General features: G+C 40.4%; 1 protein-coding gene across 3 annotated transcripts in view; it reads left to right on the forward strand.

Annotated features, from left to right (window-relative positions):
• The window catches only part of COP1 (COP1 E3 ubiquitin ligase), a 198,974-nt gene that overhangs the window by 86,932 nt on the left and 92,138 nt on the right, over positions 1-19,904 (forward strand). For all 3 annotated transcript variants that reach the window (XM_045028092.1, XM_045028090.1, XM_045028091.1), the window contains exons 12-14: positions 6,152-6,295; positions 17,484-17,592; positions 19,496-19,577. In XM_045028092.1, coding sequence (XP_044884027.1) covers positions 6,152-6,295; positions 17,484-17,592; positions 19,496-19,577 — 335 coding nt within the window. The remainder of the gene's footprint in view (positions 1-6,151; positions 6,296-17,483; positions 17,593-19,495; positions 19,578-19,904) is intronic.

Here is a 19,904-nt window from a genome sequence, read left to right on the forward strand (position 1 = left end):
CAAATTGTTATTGGCATCATATCTTACTCCTACTTACCTGATTTGTGTTTTGTAATCCTGTACTACACTATGCAAGTAAGTGTGAGAAGAAAAAAATTAGCTAGAATTTCTTAACAATAGAGTGATGACCTAGTACTACTTACTGTAGATCCGTTCAAAATTTTTCTCCATGGTTGTCTGAAATGTGTGTGGCTCTGAAGGCATACAAGGACTTACCACAAAGAAATACTAGTTAGCCCACTATGTAGCTATTACAGAGTAAATAGAAATCATCCTCTGTTTATGTTGGTTGTTGCGCTGTAATTTTAAATTTAAAAGTGGAATAAATGAAGGAAAACACAAAATGGACACCATTTTACTGAAATTACTGAAAGGCAAGCTGTATAAAAATAAGAGAATTCCCTCTTCTTTTCCTTCTCTCATTCTCTCTATAGTTCAGCAAGGCTTTTCCTTGAGAATAAGTGCAACCAATTTTTTGCGTTGTATTAAAAACTAAATTGGGAGTGAGTTCTAGGATTCCCTCAAGGCATACATAAATGGCATTTAGTCTGGATATAAGGACTAACAGTGCTCTTGGCCAGAAAAGAAGGAAAGTGGTTGGAAGGGGGAGGAATGAAAGGAAGACAGGAAATGAGTCAAAGGTATTTTTTCAACTTTAAAGGTGCCTTAGGTGGGCAGGATAGGGAAAGACTGGACTTGTGCTGCTTTTGAATGCCTTGTTGATACATGTTGAAAGCTTTAAACATTTCCTAAAAAAAAGGAAAACACTTTTTTTAACCTTCAGAAATTCAGGTTTTTGTGGGTTTTTTTCTTCAAAAGTAAACAGCTGTAGAATGTCATAATTGTATAGCACCTAGCATAAGTGGGGGCATGACTTGGTTGGCCTCTAGGCACTACAAATGTTATGTAACAATAATATAACAGAGTAGAGATTTACCTATTTATACTGAGTGAATTTGTGCTGTGGTGCAGAGAGCCTCTATAAGAGACTCCCACACTACTCAGGCTCCGTGTATGGGTTGCCAAAGGGTGAAGTGGGCAGAACAGCAGTGTATCTTGCATGCACTGCAGAAGAGGTTCCTTTTCCCTGCAATATTGTGGACTCTTACTTGTCATGGGAGTGGGACTGTCTTATGTGGGATTTGATTTGATTTTTCTGCCTTTGGAACCATTTGGCTTCTGTGTTGCTGGGGGGTTCTGAGTATTCCATCTTTGGGATAACTTCTGTTTGTAATTCACAAGCCAGCTTTCCTTTGTTTATGGAATCACAAGTCTCCATCCGATATTTTTATATTGTTTTTGATTGATGTCATAATGCCAACAAAGCACAGACAAAAAATAACAATGGTGCTTCCTTAGAAGAACATGACAATACTTGTATGGTACCACAAGGGCCTAGATGAAGGAGATGCTCCCTTGCACTTCATTCTCCACCATGTTTTCCCTTATCAATTACAGAGTTAGAAGCTATCAACTTGGTGGTGTTAGGAAGCAGTTAGTGCATCTGATGCAGCTCTTCAGTCACTTCTCACCATTACCATTATTTTTGAAGGCTTATTTGATTCTTTTGACGTTAAATTTGACTTTTTCAATCTGGGAGATTATTTAATTTAGTTGGAAACAATAAAGAAACTTCCATGTAAGGAGAACATATTGATTTAGGAATGGAAGAATAGCGCTAGGTTGCTAACCAATGTCTTAATTAGAGATAATCCCTTGGAAAATACAGACTTTAGAAAACTTCAGAAAGCACCTGATATTCACATATTGAGTCTGCCCTTGGCATGTAGGAGGAGAGCCAACTAACTTTTTTTTTATTGCTGTCATTAAATTCTTTGCTAGACTTTGATCCTTTCCTTCAAACATAAAAAAAAACTCGATACCCAAAACAGGGTTAGGGTTAGGCATATCTAAAGCTATCCATACTACTATGCCCCTGTTCTCTTCCCTGCCAAGCTTAGATTGATTCATTTTAAAGCATTCTGGGGTGTTTTTTTTTTTTACTTGGATGATTTGGGGCTGGGAGGGATCTATCTGGCTTCCCTCTGCAACAGATTCTTCTCTTCTATCCTCTCTCATGCTACTGAGGCACTGGGCTTTACTGGTGCTTTTTGTGGCTATAGTTGCTCATAAATGAGACTTGTTTCCTTTTCTGCATTTCAGCTAGCGACTATGCATCAGTTTCATCCTGAACATGTCCATTCAACATGAAAATTAGCTATCTTGTCTGTTCAGTGGCCTGTGAGAAATGAGTTTGATCTGTCCAATTCCTAACGAACAGATGTTCCAAGTGACAGCACCTCCACAATTTGCACTAATTGGCAGTTTCAGTAGGGAGGCCAGTGAAATGAATGGATATGAAGCCCCAACTACCTGCTCATCTCTAGAGGTGGTCCTTTCAGGCTAAGGTTGAAGTGTATTAGTGGGGTGTGTGGAACAAGACTGCAGTCTCCCTTCTCTTTCTGTATCTGGTCTGGTGATATATAGAGGATTTCAGTCTCCAGGGCTGTCTATCCAGTTCCTTGCACCAGCATTAAAGTCACTTAAAATAGACATTTACCAAAGCCAAATTTTTCTATCATTATAAGAAGACCCAACAGGCTGTAGGGCAGTGTTGATTGATGGACTTGTGGCTCTCAGAGCACCTGAGGTAAGCATTCATCAGCTGTATCACATGGTCTGTTGTCTTACTGCTTAATCACTTGCCTGATGTCCTTCTGACATAGTACAGTTTGTTACTGACTGCTTGATTACACCTCTCCATTGTTCAATCAGATTTATTTCAACTGTAGAAATACATTTTATATGTGCAACTGAAACATGACCCTCTCAAAGGTTAATCCTATGGTGGCTTTAAAACAGTATGCAAGAACCGTGTTATAGCTCCTGTGATTTTTTCCTATAGATAAACTATGCATGAATGAGAATTTATATTAAAACAAAACATACTTCAAATACTTGTGGAAAGGTAGACTGTCAAGCTAGTTAGACACAAATTACTTTGTGTATTATATCACACAGCCCAAGCAAACTTTTTTTGAAAACTACAAATTAAACTTAGTTAGATGTGTACTGGTGTTTATGCTATCGACTGTTCTGAGCAAAAAGCATTGAAATAATTGTCACTGTGCCAGTGTGATGTCTGTCATAGTCAGGAGTGGTGGGGGAAGTGGAGCTTTGCAAATGCTCTCGAAGGTTATTTTGCTTGATGGTAAATAATCAATTTGATTAGAATGCCGAGCTTGTACTTCATTTTATTTTTCATTGTGCCATCAAACTCAGTTTTTCACAGTACGACTGTAATAGCTGTAAATAGCTACTGTTGTGTATATACTATGGATGGAGAATTCAAGCCAAGATGCTGCTATATGCTTTAATAAAGGGGCAGGGAGGTGTAAATGTTTCCCCTCCCTCCCAGCAGATGAACATCTGTATGGATGGTAGTTTGCTTCTGCATTGGTTTTCTCCTGCAGTGTCTTTGAAGGTCAGAGGTCTGAGAATCAGTTTCACTGGTTTGTGCTCAAGCTCTTTATTTAAAAAAAGGGTTTTTAATGGTACATTAATTTTTAGACCTTGAACTACTGATTTTGTTCGCCAAGGTATGCCTTTAAGAAGGAAAAAATGTATAGCATGGGAGTAATGCTAGTCAAAGTTTGTACAGCTAACAGTAACAAAATCTCCTCAGGTAGGACAGGATTTTCAATTTTAATAACCTGGCCCTTCAGCAGCAGAAGGCTGAGGGTATAAATTGAATCCAAGTAGATGAATAGCTGCCATCAGTTTAGTTATGCTGTACTAGAATCCACAGGGCAGCAAACAGTAGCTGAGACAGCAGTTCAATTAAGATTGTGGTACAAATAAATCCATTGCAATGTTATATAGGTTTCTGGTTGTAAACCTCTTTCTTGGGGCAGAGAGAGTTGACATGTCAGTGCGATGCTGAACTGCTTTGACATAGTGTTCTGCAAAAAGCAGCTTGGCTAGTTTGGCTTCTACAAAAAGAACCAGTCCTGAGAAATCATCTTGCCCTGTCCCGTTTTCACCTAAAACAATGTCAGACCCTAGTCACTAATCTTGCTTGTCGACCATTAATCTGCCTCTGAAAGTGCTGTCATGCTTTCCCAGCCCACATAGCTGGAGGAGGAGGGTTCCTCTGGGGTCAGGTGCCGCCAAGGAGGTCTACCCTGGTGGAATGCCTGTATTGGCCACACTCCTCCTTTCTGCTGCTTCCAGCTGTGGCCAAGCAGCCTGTGCTGCTCCTATGAGCAGATTATTCTATAGGAGTGGGTTTGTGTGTGTGTGTGTTTTCCCCTGCCCATCCTCCCAGCTCATCTGGCTCAGAGAGGGTGTTCTCTTGGGGTCTGGGAAACCCAAGGCTGAAGGTTCCCTCTGAAGTCTGGGAAAAGGCTATGGGAGGAGCCCTGGCTGGGTCTTGCCACTCTATCCCGATATCTCTGGCTGATAAGGCTCCATTTTTCATGGAACTGTTTGTTGTGGGGGTCTTTCAATAGCAATGGGGAAGAAAAACACTTTAAAAAGTAGGAAACTAATGTAAATCCACACAAATTGGTAGAGTAGGAAGCAAGTGTAAACTACAACTGACTAGATGTAAAGTTTGATAGTGTGTTCCCTTTTAAGTTTATGGCTCTACAGTCTCAAAGATTGAGTGTAAACTGGTATTCTGTCATCCTGAATCTGCATGCAAAGTGCCAAGGACCTCTGGTGCTGCTTAGGGTTCCACCAAGTAGCACTAATTTTTAAAACAAGACTAGTCAGATTCCCCTGTGGGCAGCAAGAAACTATAGTTGTATTAAAGTGAAAACTGACCAATATGTTGCCATTTTACTTTCCTGCCATTCAGAAAGTGGAGCATAGTATTAAACAGACAGTTCCAAGAAACAGTAAGTGATGCTATTGTAACGCTTCAGAGCAACTGCATAGTTGTGCACTGAATTCTGTTCACTGGAGAGGAGAGCCCAAAATGAGGCAGCTGGGGTAGTAGTGGAAAAGTACTATGACATCAGCCGAGAGCCTGTGTGGAGTGATACCACTGTCAATCATAGCAGCAGGGAGACTCTAGGTCTGCAGGGGGAGTTTTCCTTCTTTCAGATAAGCGTAAGAAGCTCCACATTTCCATCCTACCAGTCTGTGAGAAATCCCTGCATCTTCCCCTTCTCTCCTCCCCGCAGTAGTTTAGAGAGGGTGGTGCTCAGCTTTTCACAAGGGAGTTGCCTCTGGATAGTAGTTGTAGTTTCTCTGATTGTTGGTACACTTTTCAAGGCCTTTCAATATACTAACTTGATGATGATGCTCACTGTTCATAACCCACTCTCCCTTTTTCCCTTCAGAGGTCTTTTATGTTTGATCAGAGGGCTTTCTGGTTTAAGGGTTAACCTCATTATAAAGTGACTGCTTTTTCTTCCATCTCCACTCACATCTGTTACAAACATGCCTAGCATTTCAAGACAAAAAATGCCTTGGTTCATGAGAACAGCCCTAGATAGGAAGCATGTTGTATATTTGGCTTTTATAGTTTTGATAATATATTTTTAATTTTCTTGTTGCTCAGGGAGTTTGGATTTCCCAGGGTTAATGCAAAGCAAATTAGTACTCATGGTAAAGACCTCCAAACTACCATACTAAAGGCGACAATGGGTGGAACAGAGTCAAACTGTAAAAGAAATCAATCGGCAATATCCTGTGGCATATTATTCATACACTGTGGGGTCAAATTTTTCTTACTACCTTCCCAGTTTGAGCTCTCAGCTTTGTCATTTGGGTGCATCGTAATGTAGACAGTAGAGTTGAACTGAAAAACATTTCAAATGTCTGAACAAAGGTACCGTCTGCAGGAGGAATATTGTGCAGCCACAAAAGTCCATTTTCAGTAAATCGATTGGATGGGGGCTTGCATATCATGATTTCTTGATGCAACTGTGCCTAGGAATAGGAACTCCGTGCTGTTTTAGTCCATTTGAAGCAACTGACTTATCCTGGCATAGGTAGAATATTAAATATTTTTCTAACTGCACTTTTTAGGAGAATTGTAATAGCCAAGTACCAAACCCTGATTATCATTCAGGCAGTAAAATGTCCTGTTCATAAGTGAATGTGTTTTACGTAGTCCTTGATTTCTTCTTTTGCTCCTCAGTATCGAATTCGACCGGGACTGTGACTATTTTGCTATTGCCGGGGTGACGAAGAAGATTAAAGTCTACGAGTATGGCACTGTCATTCAGGACGCAGTGGACATTCATTACCCTGAGAATGAAATGACCTGTAATTCCAAAATCAGGTATGCATTGCCTTTGCTTTGAGTCCCAACATGCTATGCTTTAATTAGTGTCCCTTACACACAATAAATACAGCATCGCTTTCTTTATCCTTTGCACTGTGCAGGTGAAGGGGAGATGGAAAGTTATATTAGAGCTATATTTGTATTCAAAGTTGTGGTGGGCAGTTCAGGCATGATCTCAATTCACATAAAATTACACGGACTGCAATGTCCGATCCTCACACCCAGACGTATTTAAAAATACCCAAAGATTTATTGCCATAGCTAGAGGAGAATGGGCATGTGGTGCAATTGAATGATTAGCTCTTTCTTGAGAGAGCTGTATTCAACAAAAAAACTACTCTGTAAAAAGAGTTTATAAACAGCATGGTCTAGGTTCCAGATGATGAATTGATCCGGGCTGAGGAGGATATATTAAGCTGGAAAGGAGAGGAAAAGCAGTGTGGTTTAGGGAGGAGGCTTCAGAATAAAGATATTGCACAGTGGGCATCACTGTGGTTCAGGGGTTGGGAAGGATAGGAGTATAATTTAATTGGCACCATATTTGTTCCAGAGCCTGTAACTATTGTTTGTTCAGATCCCATTTCATTTGAGGAAGTGGGATGTCAGAGGCTGTTTGGCTCTTCAGATTATCTATGAAAAGAGGCTTAGTGAAGGAAATATTAATGGCAATATCTCTTCATAATGACAGAAATACTATGTGGATTACTCAGTGCTCTGACCCACTGCTTCTTCAGGTGCTGAAACCATTGTTACTGCAGAGGCTCATTATGGTTGGTGTGAATGATGATCTCTCACCAGCCACCCACTGAAAGATTCCCTCTCAGTTGAAGACTAGATGATCATAATGGTCCCTTCTGACCTTCAAGTCTAGGAAGAAAAGACCTCCCCCTCCATTGGTATGGAGTGGCAGTAGCCATTCTAGGGAGTGAATGCTAGTGGAAGAATTGCACTGATATATAATGAATTTGTCATAGGGGATGTTTATCTCATGCTATGATTTTTCAAGGAAGGGACTAACAAAGAATTCATTAGAGAAAGGCAGAAATAGTAGAGGAGTGAGGAGGGTCTCTGAGATTAAGAGGAAGCTTGTGTTCTCTCTCTTCCAAATTTAACCTGTTCTAGAGGGGAAGTTCCTGGAACTTAGACCAGAGAGAAATGAGGAACTGGGAAATTGTCCTGCTTATGCAGAAGGACTTGCCTTCTTACAAGAGACCTATTAAACTAGGTACAGTTCATTTTTTTTGGTCTTGACTTAAGCAGCACGTGCTTTATCGTTCTGCTTTTTCTTTTTCAGCAGATTGAGGAAAACCCTCAATTATTCTTTATTTTACCATTTGTAGTGTAATCGTATTCTTTCCAAACATTCATTTTTATTAAAAGTGACCTGCTGAGCCACAGGTGGGAAGGAATAGTTGTGGATGACAATACACTGGAAGTGACAATAATTTAAAGAGCTTTAAAGTGTTTAAAGTCTCCCCTGTACCCCCATGGCTAGGAGCCTTGCCTACTCAATTCCCCTCCGTTGTCCCTTATGCCCCCATCCCACTGAGATATACCTAGTCCTCGGTGTGATATTCGTCCATTTTCTATGGACTTGTTAACATCTACATGAGGGAGGTCCCATTTTGGTGGTCATTGTAAGATCTGCCAGAGCAGAACATCCTTCCTGGACTCCTAATGCCTCAACTCAACTCAATTTAATTGTTTGTGCTTGCTTGCTTACTAACATGCACTAAAAAGCCCAGGGAAATTCCCAAAGAAACTGTTGGAATTTTGGTTGAAAATGTTTCCATAGAATCCAGTTAACACCTTAAAATTATATTTTAATACAAAAATTCTAACCCTTTAAAAAACATACATTAAAGTCTGGGGGAAAAAAGTTGGAAGGATCAAACCAATTCATCACAATAGTATAAATCTTCATCTATCGGTCGCCTTACTGAACTTATTCTGACTGCCCAGCCTATATTTTTATCTTCTAAAATTAATAAAAACACATGCAAAACTAAAAATTATCAAATTTAATTATAAAATCCCATTGTCCATCTATGGGAACAGTTTCCAGGAGAACACTAACACATACTACAGTGTTACAACAGAGAGCTATGGATGTTACACAATACAAATTTTCGCATACAACATCACACTACGTAATCAGTACACTTCATAATAGTAAACAGATCAGTCAATCCAATTCTATTCAGACAAATATTCTTCTATTGCAACATATTGTATTACTACGAGAAAACATACAGAATTCTGACAGAATGAGACTATATTCCTTTCAAAACCCAGTGTTTGCTAGGCATTGTACAAATGTACAAGAAGGCACTCTCTGATCCAAAGACTAGTGGTATTAAAAACACAGGTTAGGGCGAAGGGGAGCAACATGCTGGTGAAGTGTTTAAGGGGTGATGTTTGAGTCTATCATGGTTATACTATGTCTTTTCTATCTTTAACTACTGTGATATTCTTTACAGAGATCACTAAAACCAGTCTTTTGAGAGAAATCCGCATTGATTGGTCTAGAACCTCTAGCTTTGAGGTTTATATTTTAAACCCAACTATTTTAAATGTTCATTGGCTTGCCATTTTCTCCCCCTAAGAAAATCAATTGTTTCCACCTTCCTGGGTGGGCAGTATAAATTGGTAGATGATTGAAGGATTATAGAACTATGGGGAACTGGTTGGTTCCATAAACTGTTTCTTACCAGGCTTTAAAACATTATGATTTTCTAAATGTATGGAGTTTTCATAAGGATAATAACTTTTTTTTTTTTGGTGGGAATGTTAGCATAATGTCACTGAAACTCAGTTTCAACCGATTTGTTTGGGAATCTAGCAGTGGATTAGGTGCTCTTATTGCACTTAAAGCAGAAAGAGAGCTTTAAAGTGTATTTGTTTTTTCTGTTCCTCTGAGACTACTTCCAGACTGAACTCGCTACTTCTAAATTTGATAATCTAATCCTGACAATCTTCTCAGTAGAAGGTCATTGTTTGCTCTCGCTTCTCTACCAGCCTTCAGTTAGGAGAGAGCCACATTAACACATTTAGGGATGTCTACCATGTCAACTTTGTGTATGAAATGAGTCGCTTTTCACAGCTTCAAGATTTTTCCTTTTCCCTCATATGCTATATTTATATATGTGCGTATACACCCAGAGCTGTGACCAAATTAAAATTTAAAGTAAAGTTCCCTGGCACTCTGTAAGTGTGGGTGGGAGAGCAAGGAAATGAAATAAAGGGACCTTCTCCTGTTTTCCCCCCTTCCTCCTAAACAAATACATTTGTAAATTGGCAGTTCCTTAACCCATCTACTGCCTCCAGCATGGGGGTGCTATTAGTTTTGATAGATGATGTTTGGTGATCATTGACCAAATTCACTCTTGGTGTGCCCATTAACTATGCCATCACTCACTCTTACACTGTGGCACAGATAATAAATTGCTATTCTAAATTGCTTGGCTTGGAGGAACATTGGTGTAGTGAAGACCACATTTGTACTGTTTGGTAAGGTATTATCCAAAAACATCCATATTTAATAAAAACCTAAATAAGTGGAACTTCCTTTACAATAAGCTCTGATTTAATGCATCTTCATAATTTAAGTAGAGAGAACGATTGTCCAAACCCAGGTTCTGATTTGCCAATTGGGTCTTTTTTAGATGTCACAACCATACACCAACTGTAATGCTGTGTGGTTGGGACCTCACCAAAAAGAGCAAGAAATCCGTCTGTTATGTTAAAAAAAGAATTCTGCTGAAGTTCTTAAAACCAGGATGAGGGCAACTGGTGGCATTCTCCTTGTTGCTACTATTTTCTTTCTAGGAACTATATTTTGTAGTGGAAAAGCTATGTTACAGAATGTCCTCATCCCCAAATTGTTTTTAGACATTTATGTATATATGTGTATAAGTGAGCAATACTCTAATACAGGGGTTCTCACAACAAAAATTTTTGTGGCCTCAGAGTGCGGCCACCAACTCTTGCCAGTGGCCACTCTGACAATTTTTCCTAAAACTCTTAATTAACTTCAGGAAAAACAAATATGCACATATACGTGTCCAAATCATTGTAGTTTATTTATGTAGGGTTTGTTTCAAACTCAATATTAAAAATAAAGTACAGTTCTCTTCTTTACTGGACTCAAACAGAATAGAAACAAAAATAAGGTCCTTTGCATGCGTTTTGTCTTTTGTTGTTGTTGCTTCTTTTCCTTTTTTTGGTTGCTTTTTTAAAGACTTGCTAGCTAGTAAGTCTGCTGCTGTGAAAAGTGACATTTGTATGTTAATATCATTTTTCACAGAAACAGACTTGCTAGCTAGCTGGGAGGCAGTGAAAACTGATATTAACAAACATACAAATATCATTTTTTCCCGGCAAGCTGTGGGACAAATTAAGCCGTGGATGGGGAGGTGGGTAGAGAGGCATCAGGAGCCAGGGGTGATGAATTGGGGAGACTGAAGGAGCCAGTGGGAGTCAGGGGTGATTTGGGGGGGATGCGGCATGGCCAGCGCCTTGGGTCCTGGTGGGGGCCTGCCATCATGGGGCAAGTTCATATAATTTAAACAACTCACCGTTTACGATCAGTGTCATGCCACTTACATTCTGAAATCCACCTTCCTGGACTTCCTTGCAACAAACTCACTTCCCAGGTGCATATGGTCTTGCTATCCTCAGTGGTTTTTTTTAAATGTAATTACACAGTTGCAACACTGAGAGCCCACGTTTTGGGAACTGGGTGGCTCTTGGAGGCCCTATATGTGCCATGGTGGTGGGGGACCCCAGGACCCTCCAGCATGGAGGACAGACTCTAAGAGCTGATTTTTATGGGGGCTGGGAGGGGAGGCAGAAAACCAGATAGATGGACGGCCACAATCCTGGGGGTAGGTGGAGAGAGCAGAGTTGTGGGACCCCAGGTCCTGGTACTACACGGAAGGGAACCCCAAGGTTGGAGAGCCGAAAGGCAAGGAGGACCCTGAGGTAAGGGAATGATAAGGGCTGGCCCTGGCCTGGAGGTGGCATTGGAGGACCCCACCCAGTGCTGGGAGAGGGGAGGTGTGGGGCACTGAGGGGACATCAGGGCTGGGTGACAGGTGAAGGATGATGTAGACTACTGGCTGGCACTCACCTGTGCAAGGGACGAGGGGGGCCCCCTCTGCTAGTGGAGGGTCCTGCTGGAAAAGGGAAGGGTCTGTCAGAGGCGGAAGGGTAGGGTCAGGGTCAGCCTGCCCTGGCACTAGTGGTTGGGGGGCGCTAGGACCTTGCGGCGGCAGGTGACACTGGGAGCTAGTGGAGTGGGCTGGGACTGGGTCGCTCGCTGCTGCAGAGCCTGAGCCTGGGGGGCTGCGGGCAAGAAAAAGAAATAAACGCCTGTGACTGTGGGGCACAGGCCCAACCCCTGCTGCTGCACCAGGCCCCCTGTTAGTCCCCCAGGCTGTCCTGTCCCCCAACTGCATCACCCTGAAGCGCAGCATCTGGGGCAGTTTTCCCAGTCCATCCTATGGATGGGACAGCTCTGGCAATGGGCAGGGTGTGGTGAGGCTAGCCAGAGCCCAAAGGCCAGCGGATGGAGCCTGTGACCAGAGGAGGCAGTGCGGGCCAAAGGTGATTGGGGGGGAGTGGTGAGCCTGAAGTTGCCCCCAGAAAGGTCGGGAACTCACACTGGTTGCCTACTCTTGTGGTGTTTCTGGCTTGGGGGGGGGGGCGCTGCTGCTTCCCCCCCAATCACTGCCTAAGCGGTGGTGGCTGCAAGAAAGGCCCCTGGTGGCAGCATTTAAGGAATGGTGCTCTAATATCACCAAGTGGAACATAGTGGTGACTTCGCAGGTAGTTGAAGACAATTGACAGTTTTTCCAGTTATATGTGAACAACCTACTAATACACATGCTAGAGAGGCGTATTGGTGTGGCAGATTGAAGTTACAAAATGGTCAGTGAGATGCAATTTGTAGTTCCAGTGAAAATTCTTAGTGAAATTAATCTATGAAGATGAGTTTATTAAAGTTTCCCTGTACATTCCATTCCTTTTCTTCACATAACACCAAACTGCACTTCTGCACGGTTCATTTTCCTTTTCCTTTCTGAATTTAACATTCTAGGAAATGTATCCTAAATTGACCTATTAACATTGTCCAAAGCATTCATGACCCCCCCCCCGCCCTCCCCTCCCAAAAAGGCTGCTACTGTTGACTGCTTTCTGAACAGTGGCTGTGACAGGCATTTATGGAAGCAGGCATGTGACTGCATTTGTGAGGACTTATGTCTGGCCAAGAGCAAGTCTGGTGTCCTAGAGCAGCTGTGAAAAGGAAAGCCCTTGCCCAGTGTCGGGCTGGCACCATCCCAGCCCTGCTCTGCTGAGTGCCAACTGGGTGCTTGTTGAAAGATTCTGCTTCACTCGGGGTAATTCATTGTAAACCTTTTTGGAGCAGGGCCCTTAAACCAGCTGCATCTGCCTCTCTCTCTCCTTTCTCCCACCTGCTTCCTAAATGCATTCTTGCCTATATGGGCTTTTTGATCTCTCTTTGTTAAGAATAGGGAGGAAATAAGCATTTGCATTTTTTTGTTAAATTTGCACGGCTCCCCCCCCAGAAGTACTAAATGCTTCCAGGAAAAACAGATGATGACAAACCCTTATAAAAATCCCATTTACAGATTCATAGCCTCAGTACAAGGAACAAATCCTGGCATTGTGTAGTAACTATAAACAGCACCCTATGATCTAATTATGATTTGCAATATCCCTATCTATGACAGGTGATAATCTCTCCTTCTCCTTGGTGCAGAGGGAGACGGGAAAGAGGGAGAGAAAGAGATGAACAGGTAGCAGCTAATGCTAGCGCTGCTTCTGTGATTTATTCAGGAGACAGAATTGTTGCTTTGCCATAGGTTGAGAGAAATGTGAAGATCTAGTGTTCAACAAAAAGAGAAATTAGTCTCATGGCTGCCTAATCTACAGTAGGCAGCATACCAAATGTGGGTATGAAAATACTTATGAAATACATCTTTAATATTCTGCATGTTCACCGCAGTGTGTGTTTGCAGCAGCAGCACTCTGTGATAAATGGTATCACAACTCCAAAATCAGCTGCATCTCTTTAGTCAACTCCAGTAAAAGCAAAAACCACAAGAATAGGTTACTTTTTGTTTTAAAAATTATTCCTAGGATGTGTTTTTTATTTTTCAATGTCCATAAATCACATGTATGGCTGTTCCATCCTAATCACAATTGATCTGTTCATTACTGTCAGGTTTTGTAAGGGGAATAAACTCTCACTATTTCTAAGCACCAAAATAAAGTTAAGCTAAAATTCTCAACCTAGATTCCCAACTCACTGAGTCCACGTGAACTCTCTGCATTGCTGTTGGAGCCCTTTAGAAAATAATCATCTTGGAACCTCACACACTCCCATGAGACACAGAATGTTTGGACCAAATGTGATGTGAGGATTTGTAGCATAGAATTCCCCTTGCTTTCACTTACTGAAGTAATCCTCTGAGTTGTCTCCCCTTCTGTCTTGTCATACTGTTTTTTCTCCAAAACCATTTGTCTGCTATCTTAGCTAGGATTTAGGTAAAGAGTTAAAATGTATTTTAAAAAAATATTTTAATAGTAATTTAGTTCTATGCCACTGCAGCATTCGGTCATGCTGTCATTTGCATTGTCTTTTAGAAGCCAGTCGTACATCTGAAATGTTTGAGCATGTAAGGCTTCTACCTGGAATTCAGTTCATGTACTTACCACACAGAACGTCTCTCTCTCTCTTTTTCACTTTGCACACTGTGTGAGTAGTCCCCATTCTGATGTGTAAAGTGAAGCCAGTGCACATTTCTTTCAAAGATCGGACTCTCAAGCTATATCTACATGGCCCACAGTTTGGACTATGGGGGTGTGAATTACAGTATCAGCTAGTGTGTGGGGCTGTTAAATCTCCCATGTGGATGCTGTGGGCATGAACAAAAAGGTGTATATAGTTTGTATTAAGGTAGTCCTGTTTAAAGAAGACTAAACTGCTGGCCATGTAGACAAGCCCTACAGTGCAGATCTGATGCCCAATTCATGAGAGCAAGCTAGCAGTTGACAACTAGTTCTCCTCAGATGCACCTTGTGTGAGGTTGTTTTGGCTAGTTAATTTCCCAAGAATGGAGCTCTATGCTGATAGTACTCACTGGAAAAAAGGCTATCAATAAATACAGTAGCACAAATAGTAAGGGCATATGAACATGATAGTGTGACTATTTCTAGATTAAAAAAGGAAGCTTTAAGAATGAAGAGAGCTCTCAACAAACCTGGAGGAACAGTTGTTCTACTAGTCTGATGTATCCTTAGAGTATGCCGTTTCATAAAAGTTAGTCTAATGATAAGCTATACAAAACCTTATGCATTGTACTGTTTAATGGAACATTCCAGGGTGTTTAAGATCTAAAGCAGGGGTAGGCAACCTATGGCATGCGTGCCGAAGACGGCATGTGAGCTGATTTTCAGTGGCACTCACACTGCCCGGGTCTTGGCCACCGGTCCGGGGGACTTTGCATTTTAATTTTAAATGAATCTTCTTAAACATATTTAAAACCTTATTTATTTTACATACAACAATGGTTTAGTTCTATATTATAGACTTCTAGAAAGAGACCTTCTAAAAACGTTAAAATGTATTACTGGCACGTGAAACCTTAAATTAGAGTGAATAAATGAAGACTCGGCACAGCACTTCTGAAAGGTTGCCGACCCCTGATCTAAAGGAAGCTTGGTGATGGTGAGGGGAGAATTAAGTCAGGAAGATGAAGAAAATTCTTTGTTTTTATCTAATTATGACCCTTTTTAATTTTTTTTAAGGATTGTGTTTAAAGATTTATGACATGAGACTAAAAACAATGTTGTGGGCTGGAGTGAAACTGACAAGAACCATGTCAGTCTCGCTCTGCAACTAGGAGGGAGGAAAGCAGATTTTTATTTGCCTACCAGCTGGAGGCGGCAAAAAGTAGAGCCCTTGAGCAGGGACCTAGGATGGCATCCTAGAGGAAGCCCAACACTTTTGTCTTTCTCCAGGACTTAGATTGGAAGAAAAAAATTACTGGTGGTACTTGCCCAAGTTCTACTCACTTGTTATATAGATACAACATGCAGCTCACAATAGATCATGCAGAGCTTTCATAATATGGTTGTCCTTCTTTCTTGCATGATTTGATTATTAGTGAAATAATTAATGCTGACATTTTAAATTGTTGTGCTTCAGGGCACAAGTCACTCTCATCTGTTGGAGGTTTGGAAAGAATTTTCCCTGTGGGTAGATTATTCTATACATTCCTACTATAAGGTTTCTTGAATGTTTTTCTGAAGCAGTTGGTACTTACCACTATCAGAAACAGGATATTGGACTAGATAGTTTTAATTTGCTGTAGTATAGCAATTTCTTTGTTTATATGGTTGTCCTTAGACTTCAGAGTTAAGTTGTTTTTTGGTTTTTTAAATGAACTAGGACAGTTCTCTTCACTGTTGTTTCAGACTGTTTGCTGATTCAGGCAGATGTCACTGCATCATTCACATTTTGAAGGTCCTTTGCAACTATAAGGACCAGAGGCATATGTGTTTTCTAATTAAAAGCTTACTACTGTTCTGAAGATATAGTTTAGCTTCACTCTTTCTTAGCAGCTGGTGTTGAAGAGTGGCTTGAATTCTTGCCTGGGCATTACCTCTAACAGTAGTGCTCTACATCTTAGTTCAGTGTTCTGGCTGCTAAGGCTTGAAAAATCTATATATGAAGGGGGTGGTACAAATGAATAAAGAGGTGGAGGTGAGGGTGTTAACAGGGATGCAGAGGTGGGTGGAAAGAGTGAGATTGATGGGATAGATTAGAAATGAGGTTCTGCATGGGGGAGGAAAAGAAGTGGAAGAGATAATACAAGGGTTGAGGTATGATAGAGAAAGAAATGGACACTGAGAACAATGCAGAAAATTGCAGGTTAGCAAGCACATTTTTAAAGGTGTTAAGCCTTGTGTGTATATAAGGCTATAAGTAGCATTTAAATAAAACCACATTAATTAAAACATGCTAGCTAACACTCTTCAAAACATCACCTGTTTTCTTAGGGTAGAGATGCCGTAACTGGGTTATTGTGACTCAGCCTCTAAGACCCTATCTGAGCTGCCAGTTTTAGAGAAATTTCCTTGCATTGCATTCACACCATTCCAGTGACAATGGGAATGCTAGCATAGACTGACTGAGTTTATCAAGGCTGTAATAATCTAAGCTAGTTACTCTCTCATAGCTATTTGATGACCTATGTGAAATGGATCAGTATCAGTTCAGTTCCTGCTACATACATCACAGTTGACAGCTGGCACTTTTTCACACCAGATGGGCCAAAAATGGTGTGAATGCGTGTTCTAAATTCTCTTACCCTTATTGAAATATTTTTGGGCACCAGGCTTGAAGCATATTGCCAGACCAGTGAGAGGAAGCTGGCACTATTATTGTCCATGTTGTACCTGTTAAAGGGTTTCACTCTTCAGTATTAATCAGATGCTATATCCTTCAGGACTGCTCAATTCAATATAAAATACAAACACAACCTATATATTTTCTCTGATCCCTGTTTAGAGATCTCCCTCAAACCTTCCTTTCTCAAGTGTCAGAGGAGGGCACTCTTTAAACTAAGAATGCAATAAATAGTCTATTTCGTCTGTGTCAGAGGTCATAGTCTCCTTGCTTTTTTTATCCTTTGGTACCAATGTAGTTCTATATTTTACAGCTGTAGATTGCATTAGTAGACTTCTGCTTTTGGCATCATGGTTAAAATTGTGGCTTTTAAGGAGCTAAAAGTTTAAAATGTTTTTTCCTTTTTTAAAATTCTGGATCTCTGTGTGAGTACAAACACATCGTAGAAACAGAGCTGTGGACAGCATAAAACATATAAGTTGCCAATAATATCTTGAGATTGTGAACTGCATAACAAAAACATTAAAAACACTTCTGTAGTTTGTATGCTGATAAGTTTTCCAAGTTTCTGATGCTTTTTTTTTCCTTGTCTGATTATTTTAATAAAAGGCAACTGAGCCAAGATTGCTTTGGGCTGTTCCAAAGTACACAAAGATCCTAATTGCCTGGAGCTATTGCAGACATTATTTTTAAGGTGTAAATAATATAAAGTAAGATTGTTTGTTTTGGGATTTTCTCTTTTTAAAGCTGTATCAGCTGGAGTAGCTACCACAAGAACCTGTTAGCCAGCAGTGACTATGAAGGCACCGTCATCCTGTGGGATGGGTTCACAGGACAGAGGTCAAAGGTCTACCAGGTAAGTGCAGTCACCAAGCAGTACCATTTTCTTCTTTGCAAGTGCCATGGCTTCAACTTTGTGTGCATATTAATGTTCTAATTAAGATGTTTCTAGTAGTGTGCTGATGGTTGTTGGCTTGATGGCTGCATGAGGTGAAATGGCTGCATCTACAGTAGGTGAATTCCCTTGGCTAGAAGGGAATTACCATGTTTTTTACTTTTCTATAACTCCATTGAGCAGTGATTCTTCAGCAGTGACCAAAGTAGCTTCTTGTCACAATAGTGAGGCACATGGCAGCCTTTAAGCAGTGATGATTGTGTGGCTAACCAAAACCCTGCTGCTAGGGCACAGATCTAGGAAAAGGAAGAGGAGAGTTACTGGATTTTTAAATTAACTTTTTTAATGTGAATTTAAAACAAACAAACAAAAAAACCCTCCTGCATGGCTGCTTCATTTCCATCTTAGACATTTTGCTGCTGTACATTCAACCATGATTGTATTTGCATAAGGCCTAAGAAATAGGAGACTAGCACACTGCAGAGAGAGAAGTAGTGAAAAGATTGAAGTAGTGGAGCTGCAGGCAGCCACAGCAGATTTGATGCTAGTACATATAAAGTCCTGCATATGGGCCAGTAAAATAACAGCACAAACACAGAATAGGTAAATGTAATCAAGCACCTATACATTAGAATTTATTTTCATCTTGTCTCCTTTATCCTGTCCTAACATTACTTTTCCATTTAGTCAGTTGTAATGAGGGCCACTAGGAAGGTGTGTGATCGGAACTGAGAAGTTGGGAGAGGAGGTGGTGGACCACTTCTTAAGAGTATATGCGAACTGCTGCCGTAGAGCATGCATCTCGCTTTGACAGTTAAATAGGAATGTAAGATTTTTCCTTAAGTTAAACAGCAGCTCTCTTATTATTGTATATTAATCGGTATCATAAGGTTCTGTGTTGACATCCTTTTATCATATGTATGCCAACTAGAAAGAGAGCTCACTGAACACAATGAATCTTAATATAATGAATTCGAGGACAATTTATTGATATAGTATAAATTTTCATTATGAATGCGAAATTGTGAAACTGGAGTTATATTCCAACTTTTACTTGTACTAAAAGAAACTAACTCCACTTCATTATTTAAACTCCCTATCGATTCTTTTGTCCCTTCTTCCAGATTTTCATAAGTCGAGGTATGTGCACAGACATATGCTGTATACATATTTGAAATACTGCTTGGAACATTGTGCTGGATGTTTTTTCGTGCCCTCTTCACTTATCTTCTCAAGCTTTGTGAAAGTTTGAAATAGTTTAACTAACCTTCAAGTTTCATTTAACAGAATGTTGTGGTGCTAGTATATTAAACCTTCCTCATCACTTATAAGGAAAAAGCACTCTGACTTGAAATTACATGTATATGTGTGATAAACTACAGTTCCTGTGACCACTTAAACTTTTAATATCTGAATGAACGATACTCCCCTTTTTGGACTTCGTAAACAAATTCAATAATCTCATTGTTGAAAGATGCATTTTAATGGTATTTAGACAATTCATGCATGTTTTGCTCAAACAGAATGAAGGGCCACAAGGGAGTAGTAACAAACCAAAATACATGGTCATGAAGTGTCCTCTGAGATGAGCAAATAAGCAGTACTTAAAAACAAACAAAGAAACATCCAGGATGGGCTAGCTTGCTAGTGTTGCCATTTTTGGGGGCTTCTCTTAAACCACACAAGCATTAGTTTGTGTGAGAGAAAAATGTATTTAAGATCACTGCTATACATAGTGAATGTCCATATCCAGAAATTCCATCTTAATTCATACCAAACTGCATATGTTTTGCTTTACTGCGTATTTTAGTGCTGGGAATTATAATGTACTACATTCCAAATATTTTCCTCTTTCTCAAAACAGGAGCATGAGAAAAGATGCTGGAGTGTTGACTTTAACTTGATGGACCCTAAACTACTGGCTTCAGGCTCTGATGATGCAAAAGGTATTTTGATTTTTAATTCTAGTGCCAAAAGCTGAACTCGTGTATTCCCTATGGTTGTCAATATAGGATGTGTCTAGTAACTGATTCCTTGACTGACTTAGTGTAACTGACTTCCCCAGGATATTATAGAACCATTTATGATCAGATGAAAAGAGGGGAGAGAGCTTTGTCTAGAGCTGTCTGGAAAAAAAAAAAGGGAATCTCTTTCCTTGAAAAATTTCATGTTTTTTTGAAACATTTTGTTTCAGGGGAACTGAAATGGAATTTTTTAGCTTTCTCTCTGCCTGCAGCTGTCAGTTGCTGAATTGCCATAGAGGTAGAGAGCCT

The sequence above is a fragment of the Mauremys mutica genome, chromosome 8 (assembly GCF_020497125.1).
Source record: "Mauremys mutica isolate MM-2020 ecotype Southern chromosome 8, ASM2049712v1, whole genome shotgun sequence".
In the NCBI taxonomy this organism is placed as follows: domain Eukaryota; kingdom Metazoa; phylum Chordata; order Testudines; family Geoemydidae; genus Mauremys; species Mauremys mutica.